This window comes from Cyprinus carpio, chromosome A21 (assembly GCF_018340385.1).
Source record: "Cyprinus carpio isolate SPL01 chromosome A21, ASM1834038v1, whole genome shotgun sequence".
NCBI classification, from domain to species: Eukaryota; Metazoa; Chordata; class Actinopteri; order Cypriniformes; family Cyprinidae; genus Cyprinus; species Cyprinus carpio.
The window spans coordinates 20,960,306-20,983,399 of NC_056592.1; the positions used below are offsets into that span (position 1 = coordinate 20,960,306).

Sequence of the window (23,094 nt, forward strand, 5' to 3'; positions counted from 1 at the left end):
AAAAGCTTAAAGGGATACTCCACCCCAAAATGAACACAAGCAGTGTACTCTCTTCTGTGTCTGCCGCGACACAAAGATATGTTTTCTACGTGTATTTACGCTTTGATTAGAACGAAAACAGCAGAAGAGCGTACACTGCTTGTGTTCAGCTAACATTCTCCAAAATGGCATTATGGTGATGCGGAGAGACACAGAGGAGACAAATTGTTGAATAAAGTTGTTATTTTTGTTTTCTTCGTGTACAAAAAGTATTCTCGTCGCTTCATAAGATTCAGATTGAATCACTGATGGCAGATTCTATTCTGATGATGTTTTTCATACTTTCCTGGACCTTGATACTGTTATTTATTTGGCAGTCAATGGGACAGTCACAAGCCTCCCGGTTTTCATCCAAAATATCTTATATTGTGTTCAGAAGACGAACAAAGCTTTTAAGTGAGATAAGTGTTTAATGACAAAATTTTCATTTTGGGGTGGAGTATCCCTTTAATGATGGTGATGTCATGTGACCAGGCTGTAGTATTCAAAGGACTCTGGGTCACGTCAGCTGTTTGTTCACATTTAGCTGTCCTAATTCAAACTCTGTCACGTAAATGAGCACAGTTATTAAGTATAGAAGCATGAGCGACTGATTTCACCTACACACAGAAGGCTTTTTTTTTTTTTTGCCAAAAACAGCACTACAAAGTAAAAAACAACAACAACAAAAAATATATGCTAATGTTAAAAACTCAAAAAAAATTTAAATTTATTGATTATGTCTAGCGTTCATGTATTACTTGAGACTCTTTAGACTAAATGGCGGTGCAAGAGCTATGGCACCCCTGCAACCGTTAGCATAAAAGGTTTAGGCTAGTCTCACAAGTTAGTCTTCTAATTTTTTTCTTCAAGAATGGTCATATATATTTTTTTTAATTCGGTTACATAAAAATGCAGATTAGTCTAAGTTAAATAAAAAAAAAAGACTGATAGCTAACTTCTAGTTGGTCAGACTAGTTCTAAGATTTATGCAATCTGAGCAACTGGCCCCTGAGCAAAACACTGGTGTCTTACATTTTAAACCCAAAGCAGAAAAAAATCAATGAAATGGTCTAAGACATCCATCTAAAAAATTACCTTTGTAAAAATGCCAAAGATATTGTCATCTGTATCTTCACTTAGATGATGACATGCACATTGAAGTTTCAGTCATTTCAAGGATGATTGTCTGGCCTGGAAATTATAATTCATACACTCATCATACAGTTGTCTGTCAGCATTCTCGGTTTTCGTTCTTGCGTTAATTGGAATTGCACCTCCGGAAATAAAAAGGCCATGGCTTTGTAAACTCCTTTGCCTGAAACATTGTGAAGTATCAAGACACCAGTGATATCGTACACTGACAGAGGAACAATTCAGACAACAAATAGATAAGCATTTCTGTGGGTTTATGAGACATTGGGAGTGTCATGCACAAAATTACTGATTACTGCAGAATTTCCAGATGCATATTATATAATGAAATTGGCAAAATAAAATCTTTATTTTGGTGAATGGTCTGAAAAACTGACAGTGCATTTAAAAAGCAGAAAATATACATGTCTATGCAATTAATTTTACCCTTCAAGGCAGCAGAGAATAATTTGTAATTTACAAATAGGAGCATTCTGTCTGGATTTTCCATGACGAGCAACTCAAAGTGCCAGTTGGGGTAGGTTTTTTTTTTTTTTTTTATTTTACAACACAAGCAACTACAGAGAAGCAGTTGGTGTTTGTGGTTACTGCTGTGTTTGCTTCACTTCCAGATAACACATGCAACCTCAGAGGCACCTTTCAATAAGAGAGATCCACAAGCTGGATATATATATATATGTATATATATATTTTAAAAAGTGATAATGTTATTTGTCACTTTCAAATTTAAGGAGTTTACAAAACAAAATAATAAAACTTAAGATTTGTTGCCTCAGAAAAAGAGATGGTAGATTTTAGCAACTTTAACAGCATTTGCAATGTGATTTTTTTTTTTTTTTTTTTTTTGCAAGAAGCAATATTAAAAAGTAATTTTTGGCACGGTAACTATCATTCTTTTCTCGTCAGCCTTTATTGGAGGATAATTTGGCGAGCAGTCTGTTGACATTTGTCTTCCTTCAGTCTTCTTTCTGAAGTAGGCCTAGTATCCAAAACAGAAAATGATGTGTTACCTGCACGCAAAGATAAAAATGGCCACCTTAGTAACTTTCCACCCAATTTTAAAGGCCTTAAATACACACATATTCATTTTGGGTGAATAAAAATACCAAAATACATTACTGATTTCCGTAAGTGTCAATTGTGTTTCGTTTAGTTGCCTGTGTTTGCCCCTTGTACTGTATGCATCCACCTTTTTCCTATGCCCTGTGGCACTTTAAGTGATTTGTTGGAGTAAATTCCATTAAACTGTAAACAATCAGCTAAAGGTTCACTCAATAATAAATAAAACTGGGCACAATGAGGTGATATTATTCTTCTCACTTTTCAACCATTGAAAATTCAAAAGAAATGTAAACACGTAAAAGAATTAACATATTACTACAACAGGGGCCGTATCCATAAAACTATTGATCTTAGCACTAAGAGTTCTTCTAAATAGCAGTAAAAGTTCCTCTTATATCCTGTTCACAAAGCTGCTGAGACGAGGTCCCCATTTCTTAGTTAATAACGAGGTCAACCCCGCCCTTTCTCTTAAGATTTCTTTCCATTCCGTAGTTAAAGTTGGTCTCAGCAGCTTTGCGAACAGGAAACTCTTATAGCTAAGAACCTTTACTGCTATTTAGGAGAACTCAATGTTTTGTGAATACAGCCCATGATTCGTAGTGCATTTAGTGAATTATCCCTCGCATAAACTGTAAATTAAATCAAAAATGCGCAGTATATGTTTTCTTTTATCATACTGATAAAAATGAATATACATGGGGGGGGAGTAAATAATCAGGAGGCAAAGAATGCAGAGGACTGGAAAGAGCTCTTCCATAGTAATTCTTGTTATAGCATGTCATCATGAAACACTAAGTGTTACGTTATTCTCCTGACGTCTCTAAATACAACGTGAAGGAACATGACAGGTAAGGATTATTTATAGCGCAGCCTTACGATTAAAAATGATTTGTTTCAGCTGAGTAGAACTTCCCCAAATCGGAAAAGCCTCCCACAATCTAAAACGCAGTAGACTCTTTAGGAAAAAGGTGGATAACCCTGAGATTTCAGTAGTCTTTCTCGGTTCTTGTTAGTATTTAGTGTGGTTTATGTTTCTGTTGTATTTCTTCTTTGTTCTTTATTTATTAATAAAGAATGTGATTATTATGAATTTACCTTGTTGTCTTCTTGATGTGTGTTTACTTGAGTGTAAACAGAGCATAAACAGACAAAGGGGATAAATACTTCAGTAGACATAGTATCGGTTGTTTTGGCTTATCATAATGCATGAAGTCCTGAAAATGGATTGAGTTATAATTATTAATAATAAATATAAAAAGTCTTAAATTACAAAACTGAAAAAAAAGAGAGAAGCTTTTTAAACAACATTTACAATAAGTATGCAGGCCCCCAACAGTGTAGCTTTCATTTTGACATCCAGGTCACTTGGAAACCTCAGCACAAAATCTGCACCTGTATTTAGTACACTGCATGAGAAGGGTTTGAAGATCTTGCCAAATGGTTCGTCTGTCGCTGTTCCGTTCAAAGACACTAGCTGTGGTCACAGTATAAGACGGGTAATTATAACTCACATCAACACATGAAGTCTTCAAGCACAGGTAGTCCTCATCTACAGTATGTTTTCACTTTAATATTTTAGTATAAAAACAGGCCTATAGGGTCATTTCATGTCCCCAGATCAAATTTTTTGATTTTGTTCATATTTATTTTATTTTTTTTCTGATGAAAGAAATACATAAATGATGGAAATAAATAAATAAAATGAAATGTCATGGATGAATATTTACTGAGTTATCGACTATTTTCACTGGAGATTCAGAGGCAAGTTACAAGAGGGTAAAAATGACTTTAGAAAGATGGCAGCATCATGTTATTTTTACACAGAGATTGGTAGATCTATTAGTGAAATAGACCTATCTTGTTGCATTATATGCCAGTGGGGACAATGGTCAAAAATGGGAAAAAGCACTTTTCAAGCTTTTTCTCCAAAGTTTGCATGCCTGTAACTCAAGAACTATTAAAGATATCTTTTAGATTTTGGGTCCTAACAAACTTTCCTTTTGGCATTTTAACTTCCTGTATGGTTCAGAGATATTGGGATCTAAATTTGGCTCCAGGATTAAACTGTTAAATTGTACACATTTTCAGTGGTCAAAACCAAATATGGGTCACTTTGCATACAGATGATACTTCTTTTCTTTTAAAGAGGAATGTCTGAAGAACAAATAATGTTGAAATTATAAATGTATCTTGTGTAACTCTTATCAAAACAACTGCTTAGAACATACTACAAAATAGATGATAACTCCTTAAATATCCACTACATTTAATATTTTGGCTTTCATCACTACACATGTTAATCTTTCTTCAGAAAAAAAAAAATTGACAAAGGAAAAAATTTGAGCTGGGGAAGTTTCTGAAATTTGGTAGATTTGACATGGAATGACCCTATAGGGGTCTAAGATAAATGTCAGAAAGCAGAACTGGATTTACAGCTTAAGCTTTATTCTTTATTAATCACTTTATTCTTTAAGAAAGCAAGCAAGACCATGTTAGCTCTGACATTTAAAGCCAAAGAAACATGTGTGTGTGTGCGTGCGCGAGTCAGGTGTTTTCCTTCACTGTGGGTACCAAATTTCACTAGAAGTGTAACTCAACCTGAAATCACCTAAACCTACAACCAATGTGGGTCAGGAAACAAGGAAAATAGCTTGATAGCACACTAGTAGTGTTAAAATCATAATCTAAAAAAACTAAAAGGTTTATGTGAAGGATATGTTAAAGGGTAAATAATAGAAAATAACTTTGGTCAATTTAAAACTAATAAAAGTCAAATGGAAAACTGAAACTTGTGCATCACCTTAAAGTTCTGATCCATGCAGCAGGTAAGAGGTAAAAAAGGTCCTGCAATCTCAACGACTGGTTCACCTCGTTTATTCTCAACTGTGAATTTAGGCAGGCAAACATGCCAGTTTTGTCGAACATGTCCGATGGTAAAGCCTGGTGGAGACTGAACCTCCAGCTAAAATATACATACAGCATATAATATGCAGTACAACATACTCAAGGGCTAAACAAGAGAAGGATAGCGTTCATACCTCATGACTGAAGCTGCCGCAAACAAATGGGTGCACCAGTCTGATGACCTCTTTATTAGATTCATTAATAACATTCATTATGAAGGAACGTCCTTGATAGAAATGCCTGCTACAATAATCACTGTCCTCAAGAATACTAAAAAGAACGTTCCCGACGTCATCCTTGACCTTATATCTGTTGTCGGGCTTTATTCCACAGCAGACTGTAAGAAATTAACAGAAAGGAGATTAGATTGTTGCTCGTGTGATTTCGCTCTATTTAGGGGTCCAAGCACAGAAGATACCGGAACTCTATTGTATTTGTGCTGATTTTCTTATTATTAATAAGGGCCAAGCAATGAAGGTGTGATGTGCCTTCTTGCAGCTATATTTATTATTAGTCTTTTTTGCACTAAAAGCGTCTAGCCAGCCAAAACCCTAAGTCGTAGAAACACCAAATTTGGCAGAAAGGTCCCAAATCTCCCCTATTACTCAGCTACACACACACACACACACACACACACACACACACACACACACACACACACACCTATAATAAGTACTTTTATGTTTTTGCTCATATCTTCACAAAAATACTGGTTACAATCAAAATTCTTTTTTCCCTTTGATTCTCTGAGTCAAGCATAAAATTATTCTACATGTTTTATAAACCTACCTTTTTGTACTCCTCCTAGACCATTTATCCAATTAATGCCAAATTTTGTATGTATCATCTAGAGACCCTTTTGACAAAAAGTTATCAAAAGAAATGGTTTAGAAGACATAGTTTAATAAGTGCATGGAGCCATAACTACAAATTAATTTCCTTATATCTTCTAAACGGTTTGATTAATTAAAACTCTTTTGATAACTTTTTATCATTTTTGTCTATTGATGATACATGCAAAATTTCAGGAGAATCAGTCAAGTGGTTTAAGATGAGATTGAAAAATAAATTTTTGCGTACTCAAAATGGCAGACGGACCACAACACTTTGTACTAAAGTTGCCCACTAGAGGGAACCACATGGTAAGAAATCTATTTTTTTCTATCAGTTTCCATCACTGTGAATTACAAATAAATCAATTTCACAGAGGTAAACGTTTGCAGAGGTAACTCTGACCCTAATAATATTAATAAATAAACCTGTGCTCCATATCCTTAGATGTATTTGTCTGTGGTTCACATATACAGTACAATACTCACAGAAGGTATGAGATAACTGACATAGTGTACGCAGATTTCTGAGGGCTTCACCGATTTCTCAGGGATCAGCAATATCAATGTGAATGAAACATGAATGCTCATAAATTGAAATCTGTGTAAATGGTTCAGAATAATTACTTGTACTAAACAAGATGCAAAGAATAATTATCATTTCATAGAAATTAATAAACTTAATCAATTTGCAAAAGAATATGTGATCTCTAAAACACTTAAATATCACTAAATGTTACCTTTATTTTAATATATATAGAATATATATATTATATAATATATAATTTTATATTTATGTTTTTTTTATTTTTTGTCTATTTTAATTGTATGACTTTATTTATTGCTGTCCAGTTAACATGAAAAGTTCCCTCTTTTTATTGCAGCTGCCTTCAAGTTTACTCATGCTAACCAGTAAACATGCCAAACTTCATGAATTTCTAGGTGCTTACAGCAATTTATAAAATGTCAGTCATTTGTATTAATGGAAATGAAAAATGAAAGACGTAATACTAATGTTGTCTTCCAGAGGGAGGCTCAAAACAACACATTTTTTTAAAATCACATGGTTTAAAATCTCTGTAAATGGTTCAATACACTCTCAGAAAAAAAGGTACAAAAATTGTCACTGGGGCGGTACCTTTTCAAAAGGCACACCTTCGTACCTAAAGAGTCCACATTGGTACCTTAGGTAAATATTAGTACCTAAAAGCTACAAAAGTGTACCTTTTGAAAAGGTACTGCCCCAGTGACAGCTTTTGTACTTTTTTTTCTGAGACTGTAGATTAACTATGCATAACATTCATTACAGTTGCATAAAGTTTAATAAAGGTTAAAACAATCTCAGTCTAATCAGTTTCCAAAGAAACCTGTCATCTCCAAAATACCTTCATATTTATATATCCTAAATTCAGAAAACATTTGTCAAGTTGTTAGACATGTCTGCATATATTGCGGTCGAGTTACAATGAAGAGACAATATTATTTGTCTACTGTAATATGGTACATAAAATAACACTTCCATAGAAAGACACTTAAATAGGCCTACTCGTATTACGTTTGAAAAGAGACGTGGCTGTTGTAACCTAACTGTTTTATACTCTAGGCAAGTCGTTTCAGGGAGGTTGATTTGATTTTGATGTGACGTTATTATTTTTTTATTTGGTTGCTGTGGTGTAATTTTATTTTAAGTTTGGTTTGGATTTCATTTCAGTGGTAACTGGGTGAAAATAGGAAGTTAATCCCACACTGAAATTGGTTTAATGTACTGTATATGTAGGCCAATGACATTCAATTTACATCAAATCAACATCATGCCAAGTTTTTGACATCAGTTAGATTTGCATATTTGACCTGTGTATGTTTTGATGTCGTTTTGATGTCTTTTTTAACATCATTTGCCCACTGGGTTGTGCTTGGACCCTGATGATCCGGCTATATCTCATTCATGAAATCATAAAATGCTGTTGAACAAACCTTCGTCAAAACATTCATCCGGATGAGGTTCTTTGTAGACAAGCAATTGATCAATCTAAAATAAGCAAAAAAAAAGTAAAAAAAAAAAGTGCATTTGTTAGAGAAAAATACATATAACAGGGCTTGATGCGAACTTTTCTCCCCAAGGAGCACATGTGCTCATAAGCTAAAAAATGTAGGAGCACATTAAAAAACTTTTGGGGAGTAATGGCCCTTTTTTTTTTTTTTTTTTACATGTACAGTACAAGCAAAATTATTTAATTTATTAAAATACAAAAAGTACAGTAGGTTTTTTAAAAATATATATTTAATGCACCAATACCATGTTTTCCAGAATGAGTCTGATACCGATACTTTCATTTTTGGTAGCCTACTTGTCATTACTGAGTTCTGATACCTGTATTTTCATTGCATTTGAAATTTTTTTAAATGCTGGGTACAGAAATCAAAAGTACAGCACACAATACATCACACAGTTCAAATCTGTGCTGCTCGACAAGAGTTTCGATTTGGTGTCAACTGGTTCATATAGTTCACTGAAAAGAACCAGTTCAAAAGAATGATTTGAGATCTTGGATGGCCTTATGGTGAGTAAATTAACAGCAAATTATCATTTCTGTGCGAACTCACGATCCACTGATCAGCAGATCCTTTGTTTAGTTTATCACTAAACAATGTTTTCGCTGGAAAATCTTTGCTGAGAAGAATGCGACAAAATATCCCAGCATCCTTCATACAACAAAGAGGAGTGCTAACTTTGATCAGTGCTTCAATAATTGCACAATTAATATCTATATCCAGATAAATGATCTAAATTCACTGTAAACCACGGCTTCTTGTGGCTTTTTGCTTTAATTAATAATAAACATATCCAGTCTTATCTGACCCAGGTCAAGGGCTCCAGATGAAGCGGGCGATATGGATCTGGCCAAGGTACCATTGCAGTGTCCACTAGTGGAGCATAAACAGATATGAGTATGTCTCAAACAGTTTTGTTAAAGAAGTTATTACACACTGAAATCTATGGTGTATTATTAATGAAAATGGATGCCATCCTTGCTACCCAACTTTCACATTCATTCAGATTTACTTTTACAGGTTTCATACAACTTTCATGTTCACACTTACAGCTCTTTAATACACTAATGCATATTTTAATGCAAGAACTTATTAAAAATGTTTTTTTTTTTTTACTCAACACACAACCACTACATTAAGTTTGCAATTAGTCTTTTAAAGTAGGTTATTTCTGTTAAAAGAAATCTTTTTGAAACTATGCTGAAGTGCACTTCTTTTTCACACTTGCTTTGGCTGTAGTCAAATAAACAAACCCACATAGATAAACATCCAAACAAACTCACCTGACAATTCCATGTTTGAATTTATCTGCGAAGAGTGAGTAAATGAATAAAGTTTAGTGTTGATTTTTTTCTCCTCTTTCATTATTTGTTCATTGTGAATAAATAAATGGTATAAAGACTTTATAAAACTACACATTCATTTTTAAAATACAAAATTAAAACATGATTTCAGATTACTGTATATTGATAAATATACCATATATACCAGTGAGCTGCAAATCGTCTGTTTGGCAGTTGCACTAATTAGTACAGTAAATGTTTCTTTCATGACAAACAACCTTAAGTTCTTTTTTTCTCCCTGCATGATGTTTGTGGCTGAATAAGAGGTTTGACCCACTTTCAAGTTTAGTGACTTCCGGTTTTAACAGGTTGACAATGGCCCATTAATTCTGGTAACTTTGTGTAAGTATGTTTATAACTCTGGATATTAGCTTTATCAAATTTCTCAACAACATTTTTTTTTCTCATTTTCATAAGCGGGTGTGTCTCTAATTGTCCCTTTTCACATCACAGGTCACCTTAACACGTGAACTGTGTTTGAGTGTCACAGTGTACAACATTTAGTCTGAGTGTGCCACCCTAGGATTTTACTGTGCCTTCTGGCCACCCCATTGACTTTCAATAAAATGTCATCATGTAAAAAATGATTGGATATTATACTTACCTATGCTGCCATCTGCCATTTATCTTTAAAGATGAATTGATATCTGCTGAGACTGTAAATGTTATAACTATCCAAGAGAAGCCTCATTTGAAAGCAATCACAGCTAAAATGGCTATGAAAATGCAACGCACAGGCGAAAGAACGTACAGTGGCTCAATATCAAAAGTGCCAAACCTGTACCTTGACGCTGAAAAGGTGCTTCATGACTCTTCACAGCTTTTTTACAATCACTTCGGCACTAATTTCTTGATGCCATTTTTCAAAACATTTCATTGTGCATTCATATCTTTAAAGAAACCATGCACTTGTTTTGGTTCAAATAACTAATTTATCATGCAGTACTGTTGGAACCAAAAGTTTCACTTTGTAGTTGTTCATACAATCATTAAATATTGTAATACAAAATTGTTGATTTGGCCACAGCTCCATCACTCTCTAAATAGACGTTTTGTAAAGGTCATTCCTGATGACAGAAATTTGGGGGTAAAACAAACCTGAACATACTCAGACATCAAATTGCTTAACTCTGTCTGCATTTCTTTCAAATGGTGTCTTCACTGAAACATGGTATACACATGGAGCCTTTTCTGTATGCATGCAATAGTCTGCAAAATTGTGGCTTCCACACTGTTGAAAATGTTGTCATTGTCCAAGATGTGTTGCCGAGTCTTTAAGGTGAATATTATTTCTTGCCCAAACCAAATTGACCACAGCCAACTTTTGTTAATTTGTCGGTCAGAATTTTGCCTCTGCCTCCCCTATTTTCTCTATTCTACAGGGAAAAATACAGTAAGAACACATTCAGTCACATCAAATACTCTTTTGTACTCATTGGCATACAGTCATTTGTTGTTGTCGGTTTAATTTTATTCCTTTTTTTAATTTTTTTTTTTACAATAATTTTTGCACTATTATCTTAATATTCATGTCATTTTTCAAAACTGTAAACACATCATTCACAACCGATGATCAAAATGCATTTAACACTTTTTCCAAATGCTTGGATACAGTACACATAAACCTAATATCATTTGTTCATTGAACTAAACTCACCGGTTCAAAATGACACAACTTAAAGGGATAGTTCACCCAAAAATGAAAATTAGCCCATGATTTACTCACCTTCAGGGCATCAGGCGTATCTGACAATCCTCTTTCAGACGAACACAATCGCTCTTCCAAGCTGTATAATGGCAGTGAATAGTGTCCCTGTTTTTGAAGCCAAAAAACTGCATCCGTCCATCATAAAACTACTACACAAGGCTCCGGTGTGTTAATAAAGGCCTTCTGAAGCAAAACGATGCATTAGTGTAAGAAAAATATTGATTTTTAAACATTTATAATCTGTAATCTCTAGCTTCCGGTGGCTCAAGCAGGGGTGTTCACGACAAGGCATCACAAGAGCCTTCAAAAACAGGGGCACCATTCACAGCCATTATACAGCTTGGAAGAGCCAGGACCGTTTTAAATATAACTGTGATTGTGTTCTTCTGAAAGAGGAATGTCAGATACGACTAGGATGCCCTTGTGATTTGCTTCTCCCTGCAAAAATATTAATAGAATAGTCTGCTCATTATTCCAGCAGGATATGTTATCTGTCGATGCTTATTGGAGTAATGCAGGCTTCTTCTGGGAGAAAAAAAAAAGTTTGGATGCTTCCACATATTTTTTTCTTACCTAACAAAGTAAAAGAGATTTCTGACAAAATAATTGACAAGTAATATCTTGCAAACCATTACATGAAAAAATAATATATGGAAATGATCATCTCAACAACTATTACATAACGCTGCATTCATCTATAAAGGATTCACAGCCTTCTAGTGGTTAAACAATGATATTACATTTGATTTAGAGTTTTTTTCCCCATCAGATCGCACCAACCCATGCACTAGATTATAAATATTTTTGCTTAGACGTTTAAACTTAATTTTAACTTAAATAATGCATTAAGTATTAATAATACATTTTAAATTTAAATTATATATATATATATATATATATATATATATATATATATATATATATATATATATTTTAGTTTAATTATAAAAGCTGATTGGTCAATATACAGCACGGCTGACCGCTTCACTGAACAGATTTATCACTGTGTGCAGATCCCTTAGCAACATGTACTGTCAAAACTGATTCATGTATTACGTATTACAGCTAAATTTAATTGTTATTAATTATTTGATATAGTAAGAGCGAATGCAAAAATATCTTTAAAAAAGGTTCTAAACTTAAAAAAAAAAAAAGGAGTTTTCTTTATTTACAAATTTTGGGAAAAAGGATTAGGAGTATTTAGATAAATCTTGACCTCATTAAGTGAAAGATACAACTGCTTAAAAAAATCTAGTGTCGTCCCCCCCCCCCATCAAGTTTTCCCCCATTTACTTTCTTTTTTCCTTCGTTTTTTAATTATTTTATTTTATTTTACTTCATATACTATTAAAGAGAAAATAAAGGTCCTGAGTTTCTGTTGGCTCCACTGTACATATTCATGGCTGTCTGTGGTCTCTGATTTTACATGCAACTCAATGCAGCTGTCACCAACAAAGACTAATGCTTTCTTAGTGCTTTAAATGTCTTCATGTAACCTTATTGTCAGCATTTTCAAATGTCCGATAGTTCAGTTTCATTATGGTAGTAGCCTATAGTTTGTTTTGCCATTTGTTTGTGTTTTCCTGCTTTCATACAACAACAACAAGAAAAAATGTATGTCCTACATAATCTTAAAAATAAAATATTCTCCAATTTTTTATATATATATATATATTTTTGCTCTAGCACTAATAATGCATTTACTGTGAGGTCTACAGACTATTGTGATCACTGTGAACCAACCTCCCTCATTCATAGACACTATCATAAACATAACATAATAAACAGTGACGACAAATACATTTTCTTTTCTGTTTTTATTTTTTGCTGCTACAAATTATATGAACCTTTTTTTTGGTGGAAATTTAGGAATTGTATTTTACATTCTGTTTTTCCAACCCATTTACATAAATAATAATAAATAAATAAAACAACAAAATAAAATAATAAAAAAACAGGTCACTTAAATTAAGTGTATAAAAATTAAATAATTATTAAATAGCAGTAAAAAAAAAAATAGTAGTGTGTCAAATGATTTTTAATACAAATATAGCCTGCTGAAACCCTGTTGTGTTTGTTCTGATTTTCATATTTATATTTTCTGGCTGGTATTTGATGGTCACACACTAAAACTAAATGTTCTGGAAACAATAAAGACATTTTGATGTGGTATTAAATTCCATTTTTTTTGTTTTTGCATGCCTGGAAATAAAATTATTTTAAAATTCCCTAATATTTCCAGGGTTTCCATTGCGTGTGAACCGTGGGTGTTTGCGTTTAGACAGGGTGAGGACAGACTGTTTTCCTATTGTCTGGTGAGTTTGGAAAAAAAAAGAATTGAGTGCAGACTCTCGACATCACTTCGGCTTGTTCGGTCACAGACGGGCTGGATGCTGGGTCATGGTGCTCTCTAACAGCTCTGTTCTTTCTCCATTAGGTTGAAGGATGACAAGACAATAAACGGATTTATACGTTTCGGCGAATAACAAATGCGGGATGTATGTGTCCCTCGGCGGAGAAACGACGCTGTGATAACGTAGTTAGTGAATAGGGAGAAATGCGTATGACACGCAGGAATCTGTCGTAAACTACGCCCTGGGCTCTGTACTCCGGCGTGAAAGTAGAGAATCCTAGTCCGAGTGCTTCAGATGATCGCATAGGATATTTTCTCCACCGCAACCGAGCTAGTGTTAGCAGCTGTGCGCGGGACACTCAGCGAGACCGGGCCGATCCACTTCTGACGGAGGCCATGCTATTATGCCACTTGAAAATGTACCCGAATAATCAGCTGACAGCGCTCCGATCCGTCGAAGGAAAACTTTTGGGTTCAGTTTCCACGGCGGGGTTGCAGTAAAGGAGGTCGCGCGGCTAACGGGGTCCCGAAGGCCGGTGTGAAGCGTGGAGCCGGGGCTGGCATGAACCGCATCGACTGAACGCTTCTCGGGTCGGCTAATGTTCATGAGGCGTGTGTGGGTCCTCAGAGGGAGACCTGAATCCTACGGGCCACATATTTGACTGTCATTTCATGTATGGATGGGCGCGTGCATGCTTTGACAGAATCCTGCGTGCATCGTTGCAGTGGGCACAGTGCATCCCAAAGGAGGGGCTGTTACTCAAGCAAACATACATTGGCTCCGCCGAAGCGTTTAATTAGCGGAGGCTCGCGGCTCCTTGTCTCCCTGAGAACATTACGTAAGGCTGCAGCGTACGCTACGTGTTTTTGAAGAAAACTATCGGGTGACATTGCAGTCTCTCCCCTCTCTCTTGGTGAGATTTAACGTACGCTCCTCTCGTCTGTCAAAGGAAGGGAAGGTGGAGCATTGTCCGTCGTGCGTGCTGACGCAGTGGGATTTCTACGTGTGGTCTGCGTTTCGGCCCGCCCTTCCCGCGGTGACGGTGATGGGTCGGAAGCGGTGTGTCGGTGCAGATTGCTCGAAGATGGCGGCCGGGTGCTGCGGGGTGAAGAAGCAGAAGTTGTCGGGATCCCCCGGTGCGGGGGGTCCCGGCGGGGCGGGGAGCGGAGTAGCCGGGACCGGACATTGTGGATCGGAATTGGGGATCGGGTCGTCGTCGACTGTTGTGGGGGGGAACGTGAATCGGGTGAACGGCCTGGGGGGTCCGGGGCTTAGTACTTGTAGCAGCAGCAGCAACAACACCAATGCTCTGTCCCCAACTCCAGGAGGCTACAACTCCACCGGCCTCTCCCCGACCCTCAGCCCCGGCTCCGGAGCCAGGAAGATGGTCGTTTCGGCGGAGATGTGTTGCTTTTGTTTCGACGTGCTTTATTGCCATCTTTATGGATACCAGCCTCCTCGGACACCCAGGTTTACAAACGACCCCTAGTAAGTAACGTTAGCAAGATGGCTATTTCGACCCGCTTTGCTACAACAACAGATGGTGTGTTTCCTGCGTTCTGTGCTCGAGACAGTAAGTTTAAAGTCTTCGTGCTCATGGGCAAAGTTTTGCTCGTGGTCGTGTCGGTCTGATGCCGCTGTTGTCATGATAATTACTTTGTTTTATGTCCATACACACCAACTAACGTTACAGTAATTAATAGTTTACTTGCTAGCCCAGCTAATCCAAGCCCTCTCGATACAAAAGAGCCATTTTTCCAATCTCAAGTTTCCTAATAAAAATTAATTAATGAATACTCGTAAGTATAATTATATATATTTTTTTTAATTAACCGTCAAAATTACCGGAATCAGTATACATATTTGATAAATCAATCTAATTTGTGTGGTAAAAAGTTTTTTTGTTTGTTTGTTTGTTTTTTTAGATATGTAGTTTCGAAGGCTGAGAGTAAAAATAATCTGTCATTAATGCGCTCGTTAATTGGGTAATGTTAAAGCAATTTTTTTGTCTCTCTGAAAGAGATTAAATGGGTGTTAGCCTCCTCTTCTTTAAGCCTCTCTGCAAGCTAACATGCTAACCAACGCTAGCCGTCAAACACGATTCAGATTCGCCGAATATTTTCCTTTTTCTATTTATTAACTCTAAGTTATCTTTTTTTTTCCATTTCGTTAGATTTTTTTTTCTCCAAAAAACACCGAATGGTATTTCGTTTTGCTTCAATTTGAAGCGGCTGCCAGTGGTTAGCTTTAGTGAGCTAGGAAGCTAACAAAGCCCCAGAGTTGTTTACTTTTCCCCCAGATTCTTCTTTTGAAACCTCTCTCAGTACTCTTCGTTCAGTTTGCAGTCACACGTTGCGCAAGTTGCACCAATGCGAAGGTTCAACAATTCATCGATATCAGGACACGAAAGAATATTTAACTTGCATGTTAAGTGTTAAATCTACAGCGGTTTAATATTCTGCTATTTTGTCGCTCGCTAAAGACCGACTCTTTGGGATCTGGGACTCTTTCAGGGAAGCTTTCTCAATGTCAGTTGGTGTGTTGTAAATGATTATGTATTTGTGTGATGAAACAAAGAGATTTACTGTAGCCACAGTTCGAGTGCTGGGTTTTAAGAGCGTTCTTTATCTTATCCGGTTAGTCAAGGCTCGTCGAAGAGGCAGTGAATGAATGAATGAATGTCTTCACTGCAGTTCCTTCCTCTGCTTATTGTAACACTGCCCCTACTTAGACTGTGCACACAAACACACATACATGCATATATTTAGGCAATGCACACAAATATGACGCTGTTTTGTTAACACAGTGGTGTTGGCCATTTATGGACCAGTCATGTTCTTTAAATTTATTTAGACTGTGCACACAAACACACATAAGTAGGTAATTTTGCCAATAAAGTTACCCCCACCCCCCACCCCACCCACACAATTGCAATAGTACATAAGTGGAATTGTGACATGCTAAACTGATGATATAGCCAAAAATATTGATATAATTTAATATTAATTTCATACAGGGCACATTTTATGGAGTTTTTTTTTTAGTGTTTTATGATTGTTTTTTTTTTTTTTGGTTGTTGTTATTTTTTTGTGTGGTTTTTGATTTTGGGTTTTAAAATATGATCATGCACAATAAGGCATTAATATGTGCTTTATGAGTACTAAAACAGCCAATATGCTAGTAATATGCATGCTGATAAGCAACTAGTTAATAGTTAGAATAGTTTTCTCAACTAAAGTGTTACCAAAATAATAAATAAATATAGTCACATGAAGGCATGGGCAGGTATGAGATTTTGATGGTATGATAACCTTAACAAAAATATCACTGTTTCACTGTAAACACAACTTGTGGGGTCCTGTTCAGTAAACTCAAAAAAGCTTTGCAGCTGGTTGCTTTAATATTTTAAATTGACTCAACTGCTTTTTTCCCCGTTTAAATCTTCCATCCAGATTCTCAGCCATATTCTTGCATCCTCACATCATTTAAGAATACAAATGCACGAAGTACAATTACAAACCATACTGTAAATACAACACAAACAAGATTTTGTCATCATTACAGAAAGTATTTATTGCCATTCTGCAAAATGCACATTCAAAAGGAGCACAATTTGGTATGTGATTAGTTTTACTCCACTCAGAAAGGAGTGTACACGTGTCGATCTAAAACAATGACATTGGTTGATTTCCCTTGCTTTATTCTCAATATATAGTGACCGGCTCAGTATATTTTCATGCTGGTATAACATTTTATAACGATATGGGCCCTCATAATCAATATTACCTTACCTGAAATGTGTAATGTGTCCAACCCAGGCGAAACAGGAGAGAAATGCTGGACCTTAAAGTATTTTATTGCTACCTGACCTCAGCATGCATTTATAATTCTTGCAGTGACCATAAAAATGCTCACCTTCACCTTGAACCTAAAGGATTTTATATGACTTCAACAATAATGCCTCATGAAATGCAATTCATTTCAAACGCAAATCGACAAGAACACAGTGGAATTTATTACAACTCAGCCATTAAAGGAAAGGTTAATGTATTCTGTTGGTTTAACGGCAATTAAGTAAATTGTGGGAAAAAAGAAAAGAAAAAAAAAATCAAACATTTCAAGATTTAAAGCTAACCGATTGTAGGATATCAATAAATTAAGTGCAGCCAAATGGAATATTTTAGAACCGAAAGCCTTGTCCGATGGGCTGCTTGTCACAGGCACACTTGTCATTCAGCGTTATCTCTGGCTTGGGGTGGGTAGATGATACTCTCGCATATCATTGTGACAGTTGCCCCTCTTACAGGTTTGACAGTTTCACTTCCTGCCGCTAGAGGTTGTTATATTGGGTAAGTGCCTATATTAGACATTAAGGGGGCAGCTAGGAAGCATGGGCAGAGAAGCATATTGCAAACTCACATTTAAGTAAATAGCATTTCCAAAAGCTTAACTGAAGTTTTATGTTTATGCTGTGTTTCTGGAAAAAAAAAAAAAAAAAAAAAATAAAAAAAAATATATATATATATATATATATATATTATATATATATATATATATATATATATATATATATATATATATATATATATATTATTTAGTTACTTAATTTGTTCGGAGCTTGCACACTACCTTTAAGGCACTTTAACTTAGGGTTGAGCACTAAAAGGACTTTGAAAGACTGGGGAAGTGGTGATAGGATTTCACCACATGCCTTACCCGAGTTAAATTTCTTCTGTCCTTTTGTGGATTTTCCAGAGTTGAGAACCTGCCCAGTTGGAATAATCTGTGTTAAGTGTGCGTAATGGATAGTGCTGATTGATTTAATGCACACTGAGGGTGTGTTGTGGGGTGGTTTTGTTTTTGCAACATGCAGGAGTGTTTCTGAGTAACTGTCACTGATCCTCTGCTAGTTCTTGTTGTTTCCATGACGGCAGTGGCTTTAGTCTGACAACTGTTCTTTTATACTGATCCCTATGAAAATACCACCTCAGACCTCTTGTCTTTTGTCTCTGTCCACAATTTGCATGGCCATGTGCCTGTTTAGCTCAATGTCTTCAAGGCAGCCATGACATTGCTGTATTTTCAGTCAAATGTCTTTCCAGTTTTCCAGCCTTTCACAAAGGTTGTCATTTAAAAATAAATAAATAAATTACACTGTTAACAATCAGCATTTGCTGTATGAATGCAGTTAACATATTCAAAACCTGGGTACAATGAGGTGATGGTTTTTGGTGTATGAATATCAAGAGATCTTTTTTTTTTTTTCTCCATTATTAAACACCCATATAGTGGGTTTGTGTTTATGCAACAATAGGCTCCACTCTTTCCATCCAAATGAATCATATTCAGGGATACATGCTGCTATTCTTAGATTTTTTTCAAGTGGTTTATTTATTTTTTTTAAATGTTAAACGGGTAAAAACAGATTTTTGGCATTTATCAGCATATTTGTGTCCATGTAAACATGCTCATATTTTTCCAGCACATTAAAAGACCGTTGCCAGTTTGTTCCTGGCCAAAGGGCTTAGTCCTTAAATTTCCATCATGATCAACTGATACTCATCTTGTGCTTTAAACAGTGGCCTAAATTTTCTGTCATGGGAGCAGTTAACTATTGACAGCGACCTCAGGCCGTATATTGTTAATCCTTGTTCTCATTAACTCCATTTTTGTGTTAAAGGTGAGATTGGAAGTCTAACTAAGACTGTTAGGATGGCAACCATTGGATTCTGTATATGTTTAGAGAAGAACTTTTGCATCCAGCATCCTACACTTTATATTTCATGCCAGAGCAAGAAAAAAGAAAACAAACGTAATTCTTTAACATAAAAATATTGCCTAAAGAAGAGTGTATGTGTGTTATATCCATTTTGCTGATGATAAAGCTACAGAGCTGCGGTGCAGTAGTAGTTGTAGTATTATCGCTGAGCGGATCAGTTGCTTATGTTTAATATCAGTAGTTCATGTTTAAGTAAGTCATTGTGGGGTATGGACTGATATGTAAATAGAATTATAGCTCAATAAGAAAAGTGACAGCTTTGTCAACAGCCTGAAACCTTTGGGCCATTTTGAATTTAGTCGTGCATAGCATCATCTTGGCTAATACAATCCCTAGTATTTTAACAGTGAGATCAGGCAATACTGTGCCCTTTATCATACTTTTAGAAGTTAATAAGCTGCATTAAAATGTACAGAATTTTAGACCGTTTAAATATTGTCATACTAAAATGACATTAAAGGGTTAGTTCACCCAGTCATTAATGACTCACCCTCATGTCGTTCCAAACCCGTAAGACCTCCGTTCATCTTCGGAACACAGTTTAAGATATTTTAGATTTACTCCGAGGGCTTTCTGTCCCTCCATTGAAAATGTATGTACGGTATACTGTCCACGTCCAGAAAGGTAATAAAAACATCTTCAAAGTAGTCCATGTGACATCAGAGGGTCAGTTGGAATTTTTTGAAGCATCGAAAATACATTTTGGTCCAAAAATAGCAAAAACTACGACTTTATTCAGAATTTTTTTTTTTTTCAGCATTTATTCAATTAAGTTTACATTATTGAGGTTTTGTTATTTCAGGTTCGTGAACGAATCACTCGATGTAACCGGATCTTCTTGAACCAGTTCACCAAATCGAACTGAATCGTTTGAAATGGTTCGCGTCAACAAAAAGCATTAATCCACAAATGACTTAAGCTGTTTACTTTTTTAACATGGCTGACACTCCCTCTGAGTTCAAATAAACCAATATCCCGGAGTAATTCATTTACTCAAACAGTACACTGACTGAACTGCTGTGAAGAGAGAAGTGAAGATGAACACCGAGCCGAGCCGATAACGAACGAAACAGACTCGTTAACGAACAAGAACCGATTGATCGGTTTTCGGATCACCAGTACACGAACCAAGAACCGTTTCTGTCTACACTCCGATTCGAGAAGTGGAGCTGTGATCCGGTTACATCGAGTGATTCGTTCGCGAACCACAACACTGAGTGCTGTGGAACGCGCTCATAACAGACCCGGAAGAGAAGACAAGGCTGAATAAAGTTGTAGTTTTTGCTATTTTTGGACCAAAATGTATTTTAGATGCTTCAAAAACATTGTAGATGAGGCTGAATAAAGTTGTAGTTTTTGCTATTTTTGGACCAAAATGTATTTTCGATGCTTCAAAAAATTACATTTTCAATGGAGGGACAGAAAGCCCTGGGAGTAAATCTAAAATATCTTAAACTGTGTTCCGAAGATGAACAAAGGTCTTACGGGTTTGGAACGACATGAGGGTGAGTCATTCATGACATAATTTTAATATTTGGGTAAACTAACCCTTTAAAACCTTTAATGTCCACCTTTAATGTTAATCAGATTTCTTGGGGACCATTTCTCACTATTGACTAACTATTTTCTCTGACTTTTGCCTCAAAATCCTAATTTGCTGCTTATTAATAATTAGTAAGGAAGTTGTGAGGTTTCCGTGTGTGGTAGGGTTAAGGGACCTAAATATGCTCATCAGAATAAGGCATTAATATGTGCTTTATAAGTATTAATAAACAGCCTAGTAATTTGCATGTTTTTATTTTTAGCTTTTTGTAGCAATGTTATCACCGTCTTGCAATACTATAACCTGTGACGTCTCAGGGTTGCTTGAGTTTCACAGATAACAGTAGAGAGACTGTTGAAGTCAGACCGTGGAGGACAGATAGTGAAAGATGGAAACTGGAGTGCCACAGGGCTAGTGTACCTCAGGCGGTGGTGGGGCAAAACACATTTTTGCACATAACAATGTTTCTTCACATGAATCTTAGGACACCAGTGAAGTACAAAGCTTTGTTTACAAAATAATTGGTTAGCAGCCAAATGTTATACTTTGACCATGGAAACATTTGGATTTATGCCGAACAAAAACATACATTTGAATTCTGTTTGTGTGCTGGTCTCTCATTGTTACAGGAAGCGTTGTAAGTAATTTGTTGACATATAATGGTCACACTGACTGTGCACAGCAGCTGTTATATCTGAAATATTTTGTCTCATTGGTTTTAGTTTTTATCTCTTGTAACATTCGAAGTTTGTGTTTGTTTGACAAGGTAAGGCAGTCAAGTTTGTTTGTGCAGAGCCCTGGACGAGATGTGGGGGGAAAATGAAGGATAATGTAGCCATGAATAAATTATTTGTTCCCTCATTTTAGTTAAATCATGGCCAAACTATGAATTAGAAATTTCCACAAGAATGTGATAAGTAGGCCTGTGTGTTTTTGGATGGATCGTTGAATCATTGGCTCACTCGATTCGTCCAAAAACAGATTTGTTTTGGAATGAAACACAGCATTGCTGCCCTGAGATGCACAAATGTTCTGCTTCGCCTTTGTTTTTGTTGACAAAAAAAAACAAAAAAAAAACATTAAAACATGAACAATATTGTGTCTGAAATGTAGCTCCCTCAATATTAATGACTTGTTTGTTGACACGTGTCACATTTGCCAGTGCGCTTACACACTGATATTCAGGAAAACTGCACTCTTGCCTGTGTGATAGTACTTAATTATATAATAGCTAATTAATTTAAAAAACCAAAAACCAATTTTTGCTTTCACACCTTGAATTATGTGTTTATTCCAACTGCATTCTGATAGGTGTTCTTTTCCTTTCCAACAGCCCACTGTTTGTCACTTGGAAAATTGGCCGGGACAAGCGGTTAAGGGGTTGTATAGGTACATTTTCTGCCATGAATCTGCACTCAGGACTCAGGGAGTACACCCTTACCAGGTATGCCACATCTGTCTTTGAAATTCTGCTTTTCTCTCTGTAATGTGTCTCCATTCATATCATGAAATAACATGTTCAAGCTTGCTCATTTATTTCTGGGGGGTTCCAGCTCCCTTTATGTTATTTAGTTAACACATTGTCCCACAACAAACTCACACCATTGGTTGAACCTGAATTTTTTTTTTCTTATATTTTTAAGGGCTCAACGCTAAGGATTTTTCCTACTGGCCCGCTTGGGCCAGTGGTTCAAATTTTTACTTGCCCTGCCAATATTTTCACTAGCCCTGCCACAAAAAAAATATATATATGTATATATATAAATTATTTTTATATCACTTTTGTTCTAATAAATAAGCTTATATGACACCAAAATTTTAGATTAAATTTTATGATTCTCAATTCCAATTTCGATACCACTGCAAAAACTACTAGCCTAACAAATGTATAGTAGTCAACATTTGAAGTGGATCAAAAAAGTTCATTAAAATTGTCCTAAGACAAGAAGACAAGTTTGATGAAAGGTTTTGATCCACTTCAAATGTTGACTAGTGTAATTCAAACATTATTAAAGACAAGTGAACAGTTTGAATTGTGTACAAGTGTTGATTATTTTAGAATGTTGAATAGTGTAGTAAATTCATAAATGACAAACAATAGCAGAATTGAAAATATAGAAGAAAGATACAAATGAAATGATGCTTTAGGAAAAACAACAGACGGTCTGAATGAGACGCAAATTCACTCTCTGACAGCAGGTGGCAGTAATGGAACAGCAGCGATACAACGTTTCCTTGGTTACCACTGTAAACAAAGCTTATTAATACGACTTTAGATGCATTATACAGAGGCAAGATGAAAAGAAAACATCACATAAACTTTTCTGAAAACTCACTTCCCCACAG

At 35.8% G+C, this 23,094-nt stretch overlaps 2 protein-coding genes across 3 annotated transcripts in view; one reads left to right on the forward strand and one right to left on the reverse strand.

The window, feature by feature from the left end:
• Positions 1–1,713: 1,713 nt before the first annotated feature.
• Positions 1,714–9,771, reverse strand: LOC109061401 (phospholipid scramblase 2-like). 2 transcript variants are annotated; one of them, XM_042711284.1, is made up of 9 exons: positions 9,510–9,771; positions 9,305–9,329; positions 8,830–8,894; positions 7,944–7,998; positions 5,274–5,476; positions 5,036–5,197; positions 3,548–3,709; positions 3,331–3,449; positions 1,714–2,183 (listed from the first exon to the last, which is right to left on the reverse strand). In XM_042711284.1, exons 1-8 carry the CDS (start codon positions 9,606–9,608, stop codon positions 3,354–3,356), a joined length of 867 nt encoding a protein of 288 aa, XP_042567218.1. In that variant the 5' UTR covers positions 9,609–9,771; the 3' UTR covers positions 1,714–2,183; positions 3,331–3,353. The 2 variants fall into 2 exon arrangements, with proteins under 2 accessions (XP_042567218.1, XP_042567219.1); XM_042711285.1 differs by having other exon boundaries at positions 1,714–2,152; positions 9,510–9,770.
• Positions 9,772–13,418: 3,647 nt separating this feature from the next.
• ammecr1 (AMMECR nuclear protein 1) overlaps positions 13,419–23,094 on the forward strand; it is a 32,168-nt gene continuing 22,492 nt past the window's right edge. Inside the window, exons 1-2 of the mRNA XM_042711286.1 lie at positions 13,419–14,914; positions 22,082–22,192. Coding sequence (XP_042567220.1) covers positions 14,472–14,914; positions 22,082–22,192 — 554 coding nt within the window. The 5' untranslated portion in view covers positions 13,419–14,471. The remainder of the gene's footprint in view (positions 14,915–22,081; positions 22,193–23,094) is intronic.